The following is an 18,746-nucleotide window of genomic DNA, read 5'->3' as shown; positions in this document are numbered from 1 at the left end:
AACTTTTAATCACATATTTGTTCCTGTGATTTAACCTACTGATTTAACCCATAATAACTTGATTTATGTTTTATGAGTCCATAAACAACATAAGAACCAAGTTATAAATAATTATATTGTTAGATCATGATTTAGTACAAAATAGTTTAGCATTCATTTAGGCTAAATTTACAAATATTAAAAATTTAAATAACAAAACAAAAATTTAAAAGAACAAAGAAACTTACAATAAAACTAGTAGTAGTTTTATTTCCAGAAGCTCCAAGAGAATAATTACAAGAGAGTTTACAAGAGGGAGTAGTATAAGGCTTTATTTTTCAGTGTGCTTACAAAATAAAAAAAACTATCCTATTTATAGACGAAAGAGCCGGACATGAAACCCCGGATTCCAAAATCTAAGTAAAAACAGTATAACCAATAATATAACTTTACTTTATAAAAGTAAATAATTACTACTTTATTAAAATAGTGACCACAAAGTCTTTGTGGTTCTCACCACTTTGAGTGATCCTCAAATGAGTGGCCCTCGGTTGCCATCATATCACATCATGTATCTTGGCAATTTTTGATGAATGCATTATGTAGTTTCCGAATATTTCTTCATATAATGCTGAAATTTAGCATTATGATTTTTAATTAATTTCCTGGTTTCTTTGAGAATCCTTTTTGTTGGGTTGTGAAACACAAGCAATCTTGATTTTGATGATAACAAAACTTGTTATTATGTTTATAACATATTTCATCTAGTGTTGTAGATAGTAGATCAAAGTTGGAAGTTTTTGAGCTGGAAATCAAATAACTCAAGCTGGTGCAGTTCAGTAAATTGATCATATCGCATAGCTCGGTGAACCAAATGACTTGAGGCCAAAACGGTTGGAAAGATTACTTAAATATCTACAAGTCATGTCTCAGGCCATATGAGTTAATTCGGAAGTTATCAAGGTGAAAAAGTGGTCCCAACATCAAGTTAGATGCGAATCGGATCAAAGTTATAGCAACCAGATCAAACAGACCAGCTCTGGTATTTTAGCCATAACTTACAGCTCGCTTACCCAAACAGGATGATTCAGTATGCGTTACGAATCTAAGACAATGAACTACAAATCATCTTCAAGAAGCTCAATCTGAATCGGAGTGTAAGAAGCAGATAAAGCAGGATGAAGTTTCAAGATCTGCACAGAAATTCTGCAGAACAGAATTTCTGACACAGCTTAGTTATTCAAGTATATCTCTCTCATACGAACTCGAAATCGAGCGATTCTTGATTCCGTGGAAATCCAAGAGAAATATCTACAACTTTTATGTTCATCACCATGCCCAGAAATCAGTGAATCAAGAGCTACAATCAAATGAACAGATCAAATCAAACATGGCCAAACCAGATCAAGTGAAGAAGACTAGATCGAAGTTGCTCTAACCAGATCAATTGAACCAGAACAGATCAAAGCTCGACCAGATCAAAGCTTGACCAGACTAGATGAGTTTGACCAGATCGAATCGGTCAAACCAGTCCGATGAATAGTAAAATCAGCTCAACTTCAGAAAATGGACAGCAACTCAAATATGACCGTTGCAACTTCAGAAAGTGTCCAGAAACATCCCAAACGGTCATATTATTGAATCTAACGTTCAAATCATTCTTGGAGCTTATAAATACAACACTTTTAAGATCAAACACAAGCTTGGTCATGAGATTCAAAGTGTGGGTAGCCTATATGAAGAAATTGGCTAGTTAAGAGCAAAGCCCAAGGTGTGAAGAACATCATCAGAATTCTTGAGCGTGAGCAGCCTTAGTTCTTCACACCCAAATCACTCACATATTCGAGAGATGTATTCATAGATTAGTTGAGTGAAAAGTCTTAACACAAAGACATTAAACATTGTGTTTGTAGTCTTGGCATAAAGACGTAAAACATTATGCGGATTGTGAGGTTGAGACCTACGATCGAGAGTGGCTAGGAGTTCTTGTTTAGGCATTGGATAAGTCCTAAATTGGATTGGGTTTGTGCAAATGGGTTTGTATAAATCAAAGTCTTCTAATGGATCCTTTCGAGGTGGAAGAAGGGGTGACGTAGGAGATTGAGCTCCGAACATCCATAAACAAATTCGTGTCTATTTGTTTATCGCACTTACATTATTATTGCCACTGTTTTAAGATGCATTGTTGAAGCATTTTATGTGTTCTTCATAAACCAAAATATAGCATACAAAGTGTTTGATAAAATGTTTCAACCAAACTGTTTTTGTCATTTGAACTTGCATCTTTTAAAATGACTTTCAAAATGTTTATTCGGTTTCTACGAAGGATTATTTCGAGTGTATTCCGCTTGGTTTGAAAACCAAACTCGATATAATTCATCGGTGCTCGGTTTATTTTTGAACATTTCAAGAACGAGCTATTGTAGCTCTAAAATATTTTTTAGTGTGTATTCACCCCCCCTCTACACACGTATTTTCGATCCTAACAATTGGTATCAAACCGGTTGTTCTTGAAAGAGCATATGAAACTGATTTTATCTTCAAAATTTCGTTTTTGAGATTTTCTAACACATATATGCATAGTTGATAATTTTTGACAGCTTGAAGCGACTTTGGGAAAAATGGCATAACTCTTTGCTCGATTGTCCAAACGAAAAACCCCTTTTTGCGTTGCAAACTAGACTCGTAGAGGATCGCAGCGGTATAAAATTTGAAGGCTGGTCATGCGCCAAAAAATGCAGTTTATTCGTTGAAGTCAGACCATGCGTGCTGCGGCAGAAACTGGAAATGGACATAGAGTTGGTGTTTTTGTCAAAAAGCTCAAAGATATTGCACTCATCAATAGAAGGGACAAAGAAACTCAAATTTCAGTCACACATCATCAAGAAAACTTGGTACACTCATTCTAAATTAGCTTTAGAAGAGCTTTTGAGTTTGATTGTCATCTTGATATTCTACTTGTGCTAGCATGTCTTGAATTAAGAATGTCTAGTCATCTCCCTTACAATTGTGGTTGTGCTTAGTGACTAAAGGGACGCTTAAATGCTTCATGAATATTTCAGTTGGCATGTCAATCTTGATTTTGTGTTGCTTGATAGTTTGAGATAATTTGGTTCAATCTTGATGAAGCTTGTTATTTGTCAACTTGTTTATTTGTTGTGCATTGTATTTTTTTTTTAAAAATGTCGTTTAGTTATCCCTCTAGTTTTATCGATTTTAAAGTTTCAAAAATATAGGGGGAGAGCTAATTATAGTTTTAAGGGGGAGAAAATCTTTTGCTTAAAATACACTTTTTTGATTCACACAAAAAGGGGGAGAAATATGTTAGATAAAAATAATGTTCATATTTTTATCCAAGTTTTGTGATCATCAAAAAGAGGGAGATTGTTGGGTTGTGAAACACAAGCAATCTTGATTTTGATGATAACAAAACTTGTTATTATGTTTATAACATATTTCATCTAGTGTTGTAGATAGTAGATCAAAGTTGGAAGTCTTTGAGCTGGAAATCAAATAACTCAAGCTGGTGCAGTTCAGTAAATTGATCATATCGCATAGCTCGGTGATCCAAATGACTTGAGGCAAAAACGGTTGGAAATATTACTTAAATATCTACAAGTCATGTCTCAGGACATATGAGTTAATTCGGACGTTATAAAGGTGAAAAGTGGTCGCAACATCGAGCTAGATGCGAATCGGATCAAAGCTATAGCAACCAGATCAAACAGACCAGCTCTGGTATTTTAGCCATAACTTACAGCTCGCTTATCCAAACAGGATGATTCAGTATGAGTTACGAATATAAGACAATGAACTACAAATCATCTTCAAGAAGCTCAATCTGAATCGGAGTGTAAGAAGCAGATAAAGCAGGATGAAGTTTCAAGATCTGCACAAAAATTCTGCAGAACAGAATTTCTGACACAACTTAGTAATTCAAGTATATCTCTCTCATACGAACTCGAAATCGAGCGATTCTTGATTCCGTAGAAATCCAAGAGAAAGATCTACAACTTTTATGTTCATCACCATGCCCAGAAATCAGTGAATCAAGAGCTACAATCAAATGAACAGATCAGATCAAACATGGCCAAACCAGATCAAGTAAAGAAGACTAGATCGAAGTTGCTCTAACCAGATCAATTGAACCAGAACAGATCAAAGCTCGACCAGATCAAAGCTTGACCAGACTAGATGAGTTTGACCAGATCGAATCGGTCAAACCAGTCCGATGAACAATAAAATCAGCTCAACTTCAGAAAATGGATAGCAACTCAAATATGACCGTTGCAACTTCAGAAAGTGTCCAGAAACATCCCAAACGATCATATTATTGAATCTAACGTTCAAATCATTCTTGGAGCTTATAAATACAACACTTTTAAGATCAAACACAAGCTTGGTCATGAGATTCAAAGTGTGGGCAACCTATATGAAGAAATTGGCTAGTTGAGAGCAAAGCCCAAGATGTGAAGAACATCATCAGAATTCTTGAGTGTGAGAAGCCTTAGTTCTTCACACCCAACTCACTCACATATTCGAGAGATGTATTCATAGATTAGTTGAGTGAAAAGTCTTAGCACAAAGACATTGAACATTGTGTTTGTAGTCTTGGCATAAAGACGTAAAACATTATGCGGATTGTGAGGTTGAGGCCTACGATCGAGAGTGGCTAGGAGTTCTTGTTTAGGCATTGGATAAGTCCTAAATTGGATTGGGTTTGTGCAAATGGGTTTGTATAAATCAAAGTCTTCTAGTGGATCCTTCCGAGGTGGAAGAAGGGGTGACGTAGGAGATTGAGCTCCGAACATCCATAAACAAATTCGTGTCTATTTGTTTATCACACTTACATTATTATTGCCACTGTTTTAAGATGCATTGTTGAAGCATTTTATGTGTTCTTCATATACCAAAATATAGCATACAAAGTGTTTGATAAAATATTTCAACCAAACTGTTTTTGTCATTTGAACTTGCATCTTTTAAAATGACTTTCAAAATGTTTATTCGGTTTCTACGAAGGATTATTTCGAGTGTATTCCGCTTGGTTTGAAAACCAAACTCGATATAATTCATCGGTGCTCGGTTTATTTTTGAACATTTCAAGAACGAGCTATTGTAGCTCTAAAATATTTTTTAGTGTGTATTCACCCCCCCTCTACACACGTATTTTCGATCCTAACACTTTTCTTTTGTGGATAAGAGTAATTTTCTTTAATACTTTTCTGCCTCTTATCATGGCTTTCAATAATGATTTGATCATAAAAAAAAATCCACTGTATATAGCAGAAGCATCTTGGACAAATATCATTGTGTTCGTCCATTATAAACCACTCTTTTTAATATTTTCTTTTAGTGACTCTTTTAAAGAATTAAAGACTTTTTTCAATTAATGAAAAAGTCTATAATTTCTTCCTCGGGATCTTGCGCATCCTGTAACATTTGACGATGAAATTTAGTTTCACTTGATTCTGAAGCCATAGAAGTATCTGATTTTGAATATGAGTAGGAAAGATTCGTGCATAAATCTTTCTTCATTTCTTCAAGATATAACTCGATCATTTTTTCTTTTGAATAAATCTCTGAATATTTTTGAGTAATAATTTTGAAGGGACTAGGAGTCTCTTTCTCTTTTTTATTCTCCAAATCAAGCTTATAAGCTTTGATTTTTTCATCAATATTTTGAATGGTTTCATCAACATATATTTTTCCTGTTTCTGGGTCTTCTCTCATCATTTTTTCCCAGAATTTTGTTAAACTCTTTCTCCAAAGACAAGGAATTCCTCTGTCTGTATAACCTGATTGAGGCTTCCATTTCCAAATCCATGGAATGCCAAATTCAATAAATAAAATGCAAGTTGCCTTGCCCTCAATAGTTTGTGAGGATGATTCTTGAATTTTTGGAGAACAACCAATCTATTCTTCCATTAATCCTTTAAGGATTTCAGGCAAAATTTTCGTCGACGGATCAAATATCTTCCACCAGTCGAAAAACCAGTTAAGAACTGGATGATGAAAAACATTTTCGCAGAATTTTAAAAACCACGAATGTTTTCTTTTTTTATTTTAATAAAATAAGGTTTTATTAAAACCTTCTACATAGTCCCAATAATTGAATTTAAAATTCATTTTATTGTTAAAAAATTCTTTCTCAACTAGTGGAGATATTTCCATTCTTCAATAGATATGATCTTCTTAACAATGAATTTTGAGAAGTTATAAACTCCTTGTTGTTGGGTATTAACAGAAAAATGAGTAATTTCCACTGTATTAGTGGGCAAAAGGAGATTTTCATTAAATCCTCTTTGTTTATGGGATCCATTCACATATGATGTGTTAGATAAATATCTTTCCATGATAGTCCACGGAGTTTCCATCAATTGGATGTCTTTTTCTTCTATGAGAAGAATCAAATCTTGATATTCAGTCTCAATATATTGAGAATCACTTTCATTTTCTTTCATAATATTGACATATGATGCCGATGATTCAGGAATGTTACCCTCTTTTTCTTTTTTTTTGTTTCAAAAATTCTTGAAACTCATCATATAATTGATCATTTTTCTTTTGGAGTATGACTCCCTGATGAACTTGCAATATTCTGAGCTATAAGCTTCTTATTGCCATGTTGAGCAATTATTCGAGGAGATTCTCTTCTTCCACCTCTTCCTCTATAAGAGGAATAATTTTTCCTACCAGGATTACTTATACCTGTAATCATGACAATTATTCTCGTGTTAAGAAATCAGGAAAATTATTATCTTCACCTTTTTATGTATAATTTCAAAATCAAAAGGCGCTAAATAAGCTTGCCATCTAGCAAACATTTTCTTAGAGACATCATGCTTAAAATCTTTTTGAAACATAAATTTAGCAGATTTACAATCTGTTTTAATAATAAATTTTTGATTGTATAAATCATCTTGAAATTTTAAAACACATCTAACAATAACAAGAATTTTTTTAGCTATTGTAGCATAATTCTTCTGGGCATCATTTTATTTTTCAGAATAAAATCTAACAAGAGATTCTTGTTTTGTATCAGGACTAACCTGTTTAAGAATTTCTCCAAAACCTATATCAGAGGCATCTGTTTCAATAATTTTTTTCCCATTGGGGATTAGCCAGCATAAGACAAGAAAGATTTTTAACCTTTTCTTTAATTTTTCTAACAGCCTCAGTATGTTCTATAGTCCAATGAGAGAGATTTTTTTTATGTCTATCATATAAAATAGCCGAATCATTGGTAAGATTTTTAATATAGGATGATATATAATTCAGACTTCATAAAAATCTTTGTAACTGAGTTTTATCAGTTATTTCATCAGGAAATTTAGAACCAAATTCTATACTTCTATGTATAGGAATAATACAACCTTTTCTATCATATGACCAAGAAATCTGATATTGGTCTGAAATAAAGACATTTTTGGTTTTGATATAACTAGACCATTTTGAATGACCACTTTTCTAAATATTTCCAAGTGTTTAAAATGAGATTCAATATCTTTAGAAAAGACTAAAATATCATCAATATAAACAATGATAAAATTACCAAAAGAATAAAAAAAATATTATTCATAATTTGCTGGAATTCTGAAGGGGCATTCTTCAGACCAAATGACATAACTCTCCATTCGTAATGTCCTATTGGAACATTAAAAACAATTTTATATCTATCAGATTCTTTTATTTTAATCTGTCAATATCCTGATTTTAAATCAAAAATTGAAAATATTAAAACATTAAAAAGTCTATCTAATAAATCTTTTTTGTTAGGAATAGGATGCCTAATCCATTTTAAAACTTTATTAAGAGGTTTGTAATTTATTACTAACCTGAGAACTCCTCTTTCCTTCTCTGAATGCTTATTAACATAAAAATTAATACAAGACCAAGGAGATTGAGAGGAAGTTATTAATTTTTTATCTAATAAAGATTTTATCTCATTCTTACATAATTCTAAATATTCAGAATTCATTTAATAATTAGGACGAGCCTTGGTAGGAATACTTTTTCATCAAAAGTATCCTCATAAGGAAGAAAAATAATATGTTTTTTTCTATCCCAAAAAGCATTTGGGTGATCATTACATATTTCTAGAGAAAATTTGTTTTGAACAAATTAAATTTTTTCCTGTAATTTAGGATTTTTCAATTTTTCTTCAATAGTTAAAGAATTTACTTCTTTTTTTAAAGAATTTATATGAAATTTTTTTCTATCAATCTTATCTTGTAATTCATTTAAAACCCTATTAATAGGTTTTGTTATGAACTTAAAAGAAATAGGTTTCCCTTCAAAGGTACCTGTAATTCCTTTTTCATCTATGTGAGTTAAAGGATAAAATTTATAAATAAAAGGAAGACCAAGTATGAGTTGTCTAGAAATATTTTTAGCTAATAAAAATCTTGTTACAATACAATTTTTATCCTTGCAAATATAAGCTCTAGGTAATTTATAATTTATATGAAGAGGTTCTCCTCCTGCATGAGATAAAAAAATGAGTAGTCTTATGAAAATATTTTGTAGGTATAAGACTTCTTTAAATCAGCACCACTATCAATTATAGTAATAAAATTTCTCTTATAAGAGTTATCAATCAAAAAAGTAATACTAGTATACCATTTTTGAGATATTAAAATGCTTAACACAGAAAGGTGATTGCCTTCAAATATACATATTTTTTGAAAATAATTTTCTTGATCATAATCATTTTCAGTATCCTAAAAATTCCCTTGATCATACAATTTATCTTTTCCTTTATCAATCTTATTGATACGTTTATGAAAAACTAAATTTTCATTTTGTAAAATTTTTATCTCTTTTATGAGATTATTAATCTCATGAACTAAATCCTGAATAGTAACTGGATTCTGGTTTTCATACTTCTGTTTAAGAAGTTTTTTGACTTCTGTCTTAGTGTAAGTAGGATGAATAAGACTATCTGTCTTATTACTAGTAGATGGATTTTTATCCATTTTATCAATGATACTTGATCGTAAACTGAGATCCTTAATCATTTTAAGGAATTCTAAAATATTATTATTGTCAAGAACATTAATATTAAAATCCTCAAATTGAGACACTAGTTTATAAAACTCATCATTCTCATTATCTTTCTTAGTACATGCTTGTCCTTGAATACAAGCATCACAATCCTTAGTATCAGAATCTGAGATAATCGAATCATTTTCTAAGCCAAAACATGTAAATAAACTAGTGCAAAAAGTATCCCAAACCATTGAAAGGTCTCCAAAAACCATCTAATGGTCTCTATAAGCCAAAACATCTATAAGCCAAAACTAGTCGAGGAAAACTAGGGCAAATCACATATATTTCAAATTGAACTAGGAAAAATCATCTTTATCTTCAAATTAGACAAAATATCACAACCCAGAAACTATTACAAACCAATTTCACAATATTTTTACAAAATAGGTAAATAAACTTAAAAGAACTCTTTCATTAGACATCATAAGTAGCAATGGTTGTGTGATGATGAAGAAGATGGGCTCTCGAAGAAGAAGGTTGTGGGTGGAAGAAGATGGCTGCTGGAGTGCGATACTCAAGAAGGGTTTACGATATTGAGAGATCTTCTAAGTTTTAAACGTTAATAATCGATAGAGGTTCGATTTAATTGATAGTGGTTCAATTTAATTGTTAGGTTTTGTGTAGGGGTGAGATCGGGTCGGGATCCGTCCCGATAGGAATTGAGATTTTTTTTTTCTCTCGATCATGCACCCGAAAAGTATTGGGACCCGAATGTTCTGGATCTCGTCGGGTTGGGAGAGGGTAATCCCGAACAATTTTTTTTTAAAAACTTTTTGTGATTTTTTTTAAAAAAATTATGAAGAAACTCAAACAATTTCTTAGTACATTATAAATAAATTAAAATTTCTTTATATATAAACATTAAAAAACTAAAACTTCTTCTTAGTACATTACAAATAAACTAAAACAACTACTTGATTAATACAATAAAAACATATAATTATCCATAATAATAAAAAAATAAAATTTTATAACTCAATGTTAATATTAAAAAATATAAATATAAATATAAAAAATAATTATATTGTAGATAATTATAAAAATTAATATTTAAACAGAATTATAAAAAAAATTATTTTTTTAATTAAAACATATTATTAAAAAATATTATTTATATATTCGTATCGGGTCGGGAATCCCGTAGTGTAGAGTTGCCTATCTCGATCCCGATCCCAAAATTGATCGGGTCGGAAAAAATCCCGACCACTCGGATCGAGAAAAGTTCGGGACGAGAAAAATTCGGGACATGAACGGGTTGGAAATCGAGAAAGATCGGGATTTTTCTAAAATTTGTCGGCCCGGTTTGTGAGTCAAATATTTTTAACAATTATTTAATTTAATAAAAGATATTTTTGTAATTTAATTTTTTGAAATTGAAGTTGGGCAAGGTTAAAATTCTAAATTTCCTGTGAAAATACCCATGGAAGGAGGACAGGTTAGGGCAGGAATGCCAGACCAACAGCAACCGCCGGCCAAGGTGGTGGAACGCCTGAATTCCGCCGTACAGCAGCAGCTCAACCTCGACTCGGTGAAAACCCGTGCCATCACCCTCTTCAAAGCCATCACTCGCATCCTAGAAGACTTTGAATCCTTCGCTCGCACGAATGCCGATCCCAGATGGTATTTACTTTTCGTTTCACCAAGCCAAAAACAGTTTCTCGATCGAATTTTGGGGTTTAATTTATGCCTGCAGGCAAGATACGTTAGGACAGTTCTCGATGGTCAATATGGAGCTTTTTAGTATCGTTGAAGATATTAAGAATGTTTCTAAGGCTTTTGTTGTGCATCCTAAGAATGTTAATGCTGAGAATGCTACGGGTATGTTTCCTTTATGTAGTTGTATCGTATGAGCATCGCTCTCCAGTTTTTTACACCCTTGAAATTAGAGTGCCCGTGATCATTAGATGTTTTGGTTTACTATTTTATGATAACTAAAGTGCTGGCAGATCACTTCATCTTTTGGCATCACGTCTGCAAAAATGAATTTAATAAGAAAATAAAAACCAAGGGGAAAAATGAATTCTAGAATGAGGCTACAGGTGAGTTGTGGTATCATCTGCGTGCCAGAATACAATCCTATAATTCAGGAAGCCACTATAGAAGCTATAAGTAGCTAGCCTATAGTAGAGTAGTTGGCCTAACCAAAGTTTCGAGCATTAACGAAAATGATTACATGCAGTTCTACCTGTTATGTTGTCATCCAAGCTTTTGCCTGAAATGGAGTCAGATGACAACACAAAGAGAGAACAGCTATTACAAAGTATGCGGGGTCTACCTGTGGCTGCACAAATCGACAAGCTAAAAGTGAGTAGGCATACCACCTACTACAATTTCTCCTTGCACAATATGGATTTGAACTCAATCTGATTACTAAGAAATAAAGACTAGAATCGATATGATTGGGGCTGCCTGTGAAAGTGCTGAGAAAATCATAGCTGATGCCCGGAAAGCTTACTTCGGTACTCGTCAGGGACCAACGGTTCTCCCCACAATCGATAAGGTTCAAGCTGCAAAAATACAAGAGCAAGAGAATTTACTCCGAAGTGCTGTCAATCATGGCGAAGGTGTAAATTTTTACCTGCAATGTCATCATATTATGCGTAAATTGTGCCTTTTCTTCAAGTTTGCATTTAATTGATTTTTAATCTGTTCTGGAGTCGTATTACAAGAGGTTCTGCCATTTTATATTGGTTTGATTTGAAATAAAATGCATGAGATGTAGAATTCCTTCATACATTTTAAACTGTACTGTTGGACTTGTGATATGACTGGATATAAAATTGGCTTTTGCGTGTGATCTAACTTCTTCAAATGAGCAGCAAAATGTTCCAGTCAAGGAGAGTGATTCACTCTTGGCTGGCGGTTTTCACATATATATCTTTTGAACTAATTTGCCACATTGTTTACACGCTTCTGCTTTTCATCACTGTTTAATGTTGATTGTAGTTTAGGCATTTGCTTAGGTATTAGACAACATTTGAACATGCGGGTTAAAAAAGAAACTGTTGACATAGTGCAAAGGCAGAAGTCGGAACATACATTTTCCGACGTAGCTTTATTGAAGATCAACCATTTTAACCAATGTCTATTCTATGAAGTTATAACCAGATGAAGCATGGTTGTTTTCACGTCTCTGCATTTTAATTCTAGTTAACGGGACAAGGTGACCTTGAAATATATTGAAGCTAATCTCTCTCTCTCTCTCTATACATATATATATATATATATAGAGTTTTGCTATGCTGCCCACCTCCGGTGCCCACCTCCATGCCCACCTATGAGGTGGCACTCATCCAATGGATGAGATGAATCATATACAAATGGTTCATCCAATGGATGAGTGCCACCTCATAGGTGGGCATGGATGTGGGCACCGGAGGTGGGCAGCATATCAAAACTCTATATATATATATATATATAAAATTAATCTGCTCTTGAAGCTTCCTTGTTCCTTTAACGTGCTTATTTTCCTTTAGTTTCACTTTGTCAATGATGGTTATGCAGACTTAAGGGATTGACCAACTTAGTTCCTGAGCATACCATCATGTAATAAAGAAAAATCTGCTCAGGCGTGGTTCATCATTAGCCCCTATATTGGGCTTTGTTATTTGTGATGTACTTAGCGCCATATTCAATATATCGTGTTTTAGTTTAGATCCACTCCCGTCATAAAATTTTGTGTAACGATTTATATGCAGGACTGAGAATACTTGGAGACCAAAGGCAAGTAACATCCTCACTTCCAATGCATTTGGTAGATATACTCACTGCCAATGATGGTACTCAGTCCTTCGCAGATTCATCTGGTTTGTGCATTTTTCTTTTAAATTTTCTCGTTATCCTTCTCCACGTGATACCTTAGTTTTAGCATTTGACAACATGTTTTTGAACTTTTAGGAATGTACCAGAAGAACACACCTCCACTTTTGTCTACCACCAATAATAACAGCCAAGGTTCTCTGTTGCAGGTTGACCTTTCATTTTTCCACAAATTTTCAAACATCTAATAATCTCACTCCTTCATTCTGATGTGTTCACACAGTCAAGAATCTCATTATGTATTCATATTGTTTTCGTGTCTTCATTCTTTATTTTACATGTTTTACCACCTCGTTAATAGTTATTTTGGTTTGCAAGCCTTTCTTACGTAACTGCTGTCTCTGTAATTTTTATTCCCTTCTTGCCAAGGAGAAAAGAAGCAGATTGCGTCTCAGTCTGATGCTTAATTACTTCTGATGCCTAATTACTGTTATTTTTCATTTGGTCAGGGAGTTCATGTCTGTTGATTTAGTTATTACTTTTACATTATTTTTCATTTGATCAGGGAGTTCATCTCTGTTGATTTAGTTATTACTTTTACCATTCTCAATGATCTATATTCCAACTACGTTTTCCAAAAATTCTCCGGCTAGAAGATTAGATAACTTTTATGGTGTATCCTTTTTCATTGTTTGACCAATGGAATTAAGAGTAGGCTACTGGACCACAACTTATTGGAAGAGCTGCTGCTTCGCCTTCTGGTGCTGCTGGGAGTGCCACCTTTGATAATACGTCTGCTTCTCCTTTGCAATATGCTAATTCACCAAGATCTGGTGGAAACATCATGAACACACCATCTCCGCAGCAACAGTCACAGCAGCAGCAACTTCAACAACAGCACCAGCAGAGGCAGAAAATAATGCAGTTACCTCCGCATCAGCAGCAACTGCTAGCCCAACAGCAGTTAAGACAGTCCTCCATGCCTGGCCTGGGGCAGGTATGCTTTTTGACTCTGTTACAGAGACTTGCAGATTTCCTTCAATCAGTGTTCTAAATGGCGGCCGCCTAGGCGGTAGGCGGCCCTCGACCGCCCCGCCTTTGTATAAGGCGGTCTCTGTAGGCGGTCCGAGGACATCTGGTGGCAGAGGCAGGCAAGCAGGCGGCGGAGGCGGTCAATGATTTTAAAATCCCAGTCAACTATCAAAGTCAAATAATTTTAAAAACCAGTCAAAGTCAATCAATTTTAAAAACCTTAGATATAATAAAAACACCTCTCACTTTCTTTTGTATTTACTTTTGGTTTCACATGTCCTCCACCATCTGCCACCACCTGCCTCAAACCGCCTCCATCCGCCATCTGCCACCACCTTAATTATCTTGTTAGTTTCCATTTATATATTTATTTGCACTTTGTCTAGATTGTATATATTGTATTAAGCTTCTTTAGACATAAACATTATTTAATTACATTTATAACACTAATTTTTTTGACTATTTGTAATTACATTGCATGATTATACATAATTGCCTATTAATTAAAAATTGCTAAAAAAAGTCAACCTCCTAGGCACCGCCTGGGCGGTCGAGGCGGTAGGTGGTCACTGACCGCCCCGCCACCGCCTCCCGCCATTTACAACATTGCCTTCAATCTTTAGATTTGAGTATGTTGTTCTGCTCTTTTCTTTCATGTTGGAACCTGTCAACATTGAACTTTAATCAACTGCGTCTCATGTTGAAGCAAAAAAGCTTCTTTCCAGTATAAGTGCAAGCTTAGAATTGCGTACCTTAAGTGAACCGCAAAATCATTTTGGTATGATCTTATTTAATTCAAGCTTTGGTTAGATTTTCTTTTTCTTTTTCTAAATATGTAGAGGTACTTGTTTTTGTGAATGCTCAACCCATCAACATTTTTGTTAAACTCATAATCAACTACATTTCTAAATAATTTTCCTTATTTGCTCCGTTTCCAGCAATTTTCATTAGAAGATACATTTGATATGAGTACTACTTCGTTCTTTGACAGAACCATGTACCTCAGCTGCATGATATACAGGGCCAGACACAGCCGAAGTTTCAGTCGGTAATAAGATATTTGGCCTTGTCCATGAATCCATGTAGTATTAATTGACAGCTTTGGTATGCTCTGGTGAAGCAAATCAACATTTAGTCTGTGGTTTGACATTTTCATGAGTTTAAAAATGTGCATCTTCATGGAATAAACCATAGTTGTTAAAGGCGAGCAGGCGAGAGGCGCCATCAGGCGACCCCTCTGCGCCTGGGATATTCCCAGGCGCAGCGTTTTAATAAGGCGCGCCTGGGCTCGCCTTTGAAGCCAGCGCGCCTCAGTTTTTGTTTCTGTTTTTTACATTTCTTTTCTATTTTTAATTTTAACATTATAAAAGGAAAGTCTATCAAACCCTAAAATAAAATAAATGGGCTAAGGAAAGTTATATATTTTCCCTTTTTTAATTTTAATTTAAAGAACATTTAATTGAGTTTCCAATTCCCAAAATATTTGAAAATTACATTTATAGATAGATAGATCATAGATAACAAATATAAATTAGGATCTAAATTGTCAATCTGCCTTAAACTAGAATCTAAATTGATTGCAAATTAGTAGAGAAATTCCCTACACTTATTATGGTAAAAAAGAAAAATAAAAGTAAAGAAAAAGTCTACTAGTAATAGGATTTCTTAACTACACACAACATTCTAAAAATAAAATCTTAGTATTCTAGATTAGAAAACTAAAATAATGCAGAAATATGCCAAGAATGAAATATTTTTTTACTGCATTCTTAAAAAATATGCACTTTACCACAAAATAGTAGTAGTAGATAAATATTTTTTATGATATGATATATTTTTGTTTAGCTTAATTATTTCAATAATAGTGTTTTATCATATAATAACATTAAATAAATATAGTTTTCTGAAAAATTAATGGTGCGCCTTGCTTCGATAAGGCGTGCGCCTTGCGCCTCAGGCTCCAGGACCCTTTGCGCCTTAGTGCGCCTTGCGCCCTTAACAACTATGGAATAAACAACCCGCGCATAAGAATATTCCTGAGAGCATATACCTTGTATTTGCACAAGAATTTGATATATTCTTAATTTATTTCAGGCTGATGCAACTCTGTCTATGCTTTTCATTGCCGTTGTCAGCATTCTGTTTAAACAATATATTTTCTGATCCGTAACAGATGCATGGGCAGCATCATGTGCAATTTTCTCAGCCACTGGCTGCTCAGCAGCTTCAGGGTAGGCAGCTGACATCTTCTGCTATGCATATGGCCCAAAACCAACTAAACCAAGGAAGTCACCTTAATCGTCAACTGAACCAGTTTTCTAGCCCTGCCAACAGTGCATTGTTCAATGCTGCCCAAACGACACCAACCTCTCAGATGGTCAGATATATACAGCCTTTTAATATGGATGTTTATTTTTTCTCTTCTCAATTTTTTTTTCATTTATTAGAACTCAGATTTTCATTTCTGTGGATTGCCATGGCCTGCTCCCTTTTAATTTTTTTAATGCCCCCTTTTTCATATTTATTCTCGTGATTTCCTTCGCCTCGGGCTGCTACATTATGTCCTACCATGTGATATGGATAAGCAATTTCTGAAGATTTAAATTAAAAGATCTGTTTATTACACAAAATAATTCCTTCAGGGTCATTCTATTAGTATAGTCTAATTGATATTCTTGTTCTTTTTTCCTCTTTATGGGCCCAATCATACTAGTCCTACTTTTGCTTCATCTCAAGATCTCTTTATCCTTTGAAGACATCTGGTAGATAACTCCCCATATTTATTAATTATTATTGTCTATCATTACCATATTCAACATGGTTTCAGTTTGATTCATTAATGAATGATTGTTTTCTTTATTGCTGACTGCTATTTTGTATATCGATTAGATTCCATGCATGAAGCTTCTTTCCTAGGAACTTACATTTACTTCCTTTAAGAGAGAGGTGAAAAGGGGACTATTTATGTTTTTATCTCATGCTCTGTAGTTAAGAGGGAGGGAGGTTATTGGCCACTTGTCATGAAGGTTTGTTCCTCTTGATGCATGATAGTTTCCATTGGCTGGTTTGTCCAGGCAACATATGATTGTTTCATTTGGTAGTGTTGGGTGGATATAGTTATATACGTAATTGTGCTTGGGATGGCTATAATTATATCCACACTTCTAGTTGTTTCATTTGGTAGTGTTGGGTGGATATAGTTATATACGTAATTGTGTTTAGGATGGCTATAATTATATCCACACTTCTAGTCGCCTAGAAGTGTTGATAATTAGTTTCGATTTTTCTCCCTGTTTGTGGTTCATTATATTTTTGCTGCACCACTTCCTTCGCTTGCATTTAAAAAGTGACCGAATTTTCCAGTACAAGAATTGGATTATCGCTTTTTTTATATCTTTCCTCATGAATACCACTGGTGCCCTTTTATTACAGCTGCCTCCGGATCCAGAATCATGAATTTATGCATTTAATCTTTGCATCCGTTTTTTGCAGGATCCTTTACAAATGCATGTTACCTTGTTGTACTACATATGCCCTTATCCCTCTTTTTATCAGCTCTTAATGTCTTTATTAATTGTTAAATTGATACTCTGTACGCATCATGGTACTTAAGACTAATTATGATGATTCTTCTTGTCTTTTACTGAATTAAAGACTATGTGCATGCTGCTGCTATCTCATCCCTTTTAGCTTTCACAATTTCAGATCCCAAACATATCTGCTATGATGCCTTCACAATCAATTCTTCCAAGAATTCAAGTGAGACTCCAATTTCTTTAGCAGTTGTGAATCATGGTTATTTGTCATATATGCCTCAAAAGCATGAGCATCCAACATAAATTTGTTGATGGATGATAAGCATTGCACTTCTTCAACCTAAGAGTCTCGTCCTTTTGTTTTTCCCCCCTGAAAATTTAGCTCTGACGAGTTAAATTTTAATGATGGGAGCTTCATTTTTGACTTGTACTTCTATTTTCCTGTTTCTGGATGCAAACCATCCATCACCTGATTTCTGAAACTGCTTGGTAATGCTCAAACTCACCTTTGGTGAAGGCTTCACGTTATTTCTGTTATACGTTGTAACTGTGTAATGTTGTTCTGACATTCCATTATTTGGTATCGGGTGCTCACTCTCGTACTGATGTCCATATTCTTCCAGTTAGGAATGTCTGCTAACAATCGGACTCTTCCTCCCCAAAATCTGAGTGATCAGAGTATGTTTTGCTTCGTTCTTCACGTTTTTTGAATCTGTAATTTGTTTTACTTATTAGAGAACTGTTTTCAGTGTTCAACACGGGAGCAAGCAATGCTAGTGGTATGATGTCCATCCAGCAGCAACACGGTACACAGGGTGCATTTGGGAACATACCTCAAAGTAATCAAACTCTTCAACAATCTGGCGTACAGCAGCGACCACAAAACCAGCAGTAACACATCGGGGAAATATGTTTTGAAGATGATAAAGATGGCCTACAATGCATTTTTGAGAAAGCACAGAGATCTTATGAGGCTGGCTCATCGCACGACACAACCTTCCCGCAATCTACCAAGTTATGTTTTGTATGGTATAATGGTTGATTTATGGTAAGAACACTTTAAATGCTTTAATCTAATCTCAACTTCAAAGACTATACATATCGCAACACCTCTGCAAATCTCAATGAAGAAAATTATTAAAAACAAATCAATAATTAAAATATATAAAGTTAGCATAATAAAAATAATTATCACCACCACAAATAACAGTAAATTATTATTATTATTAAAGATAACCACCTGATTTTTAATATTAAATGGGTTCGACACTTGTCGAGTTTATGCTCAAACAAATGTCATGTATCAGGACTATAAGGACTAACTGAATAAGGAGTTCTCTTCCTAATAATTTATTACTTCTAACATGTCCTTTTTGTGCCCTCTCTGTC

General features: G+C 34.1%; 1 protein-coding gene across 3 annotated transcripts; it reads left to right on the top strand.

The window, feature by feature from the left end:
* Positions 1-10,424: 10,424 nt before the first annotated feature.
* LOC140879453 (mediator of RNA polymerase II transcription subunit 8) lies at positions 10,425-18,452 on the top strand. 3 transcript variants are annotated; one of them, XM_073283145.1, is made up of 12 exons: positions 10,425-10,650; positions 10,724-10,848; positions 11,210-11,334; positions 11,414-11,594; positions 12,729-12,836; positions 12,928-12,998; positions 13,505-13,786; positions 14,813-14,869; positions 15,995-16,198; positions 17,527-17,580; positions 17,981-18,035; positions 18,107-18,452. In XM_073283145.1, the coding sequence occupies exons 1-12, from the start codon at positions 10,451-10,453 to the stop codon at positions 18,250-18,252; spliced, it is 1,608 nt and encodes a 535-aa protein (XP_073139246.1). In that variant the 5' UTR covers positions 10,425-10,450; the 3' UTR covers positions 18,253-18,452. The 3 variants fall into 3 exon arrangements, with proteins under 3 accessions (XP_073139246.1, XP_073139248.1, XP_073139247.1); XM_073283147.1 differs by lacking the exon at positions 14,813-14,869; XM_073283146.1 differs by lacking the exon at positions 17,527-17,580.
* The last annotated feature ends 294 nt before the right edge of the window (positions 18,453-18,746 follow it).

The sequence above is a fragment of the Henckelia pumila genome, chromosome 2 (genome assembly GCF_033568475.1).
Source record: "Henckelia pumila isolate YLH828 chromosome 2, ASM3356847v2, whole genome shotgun sequence".
Classification (NCBI taxonomy): domain Eukaryota; kingdom Viridiplantae; phylum Streptophyta; class Magnoliopsida; order Lamiales; family Gesneriaceae; genus Henckelia; species Henckelia pumila.
The sequence above is the reverse complement of the archived record's forward strand: the minus strand, read 5'-3'. Positions and strand labels throughout refer to the sequence as shown.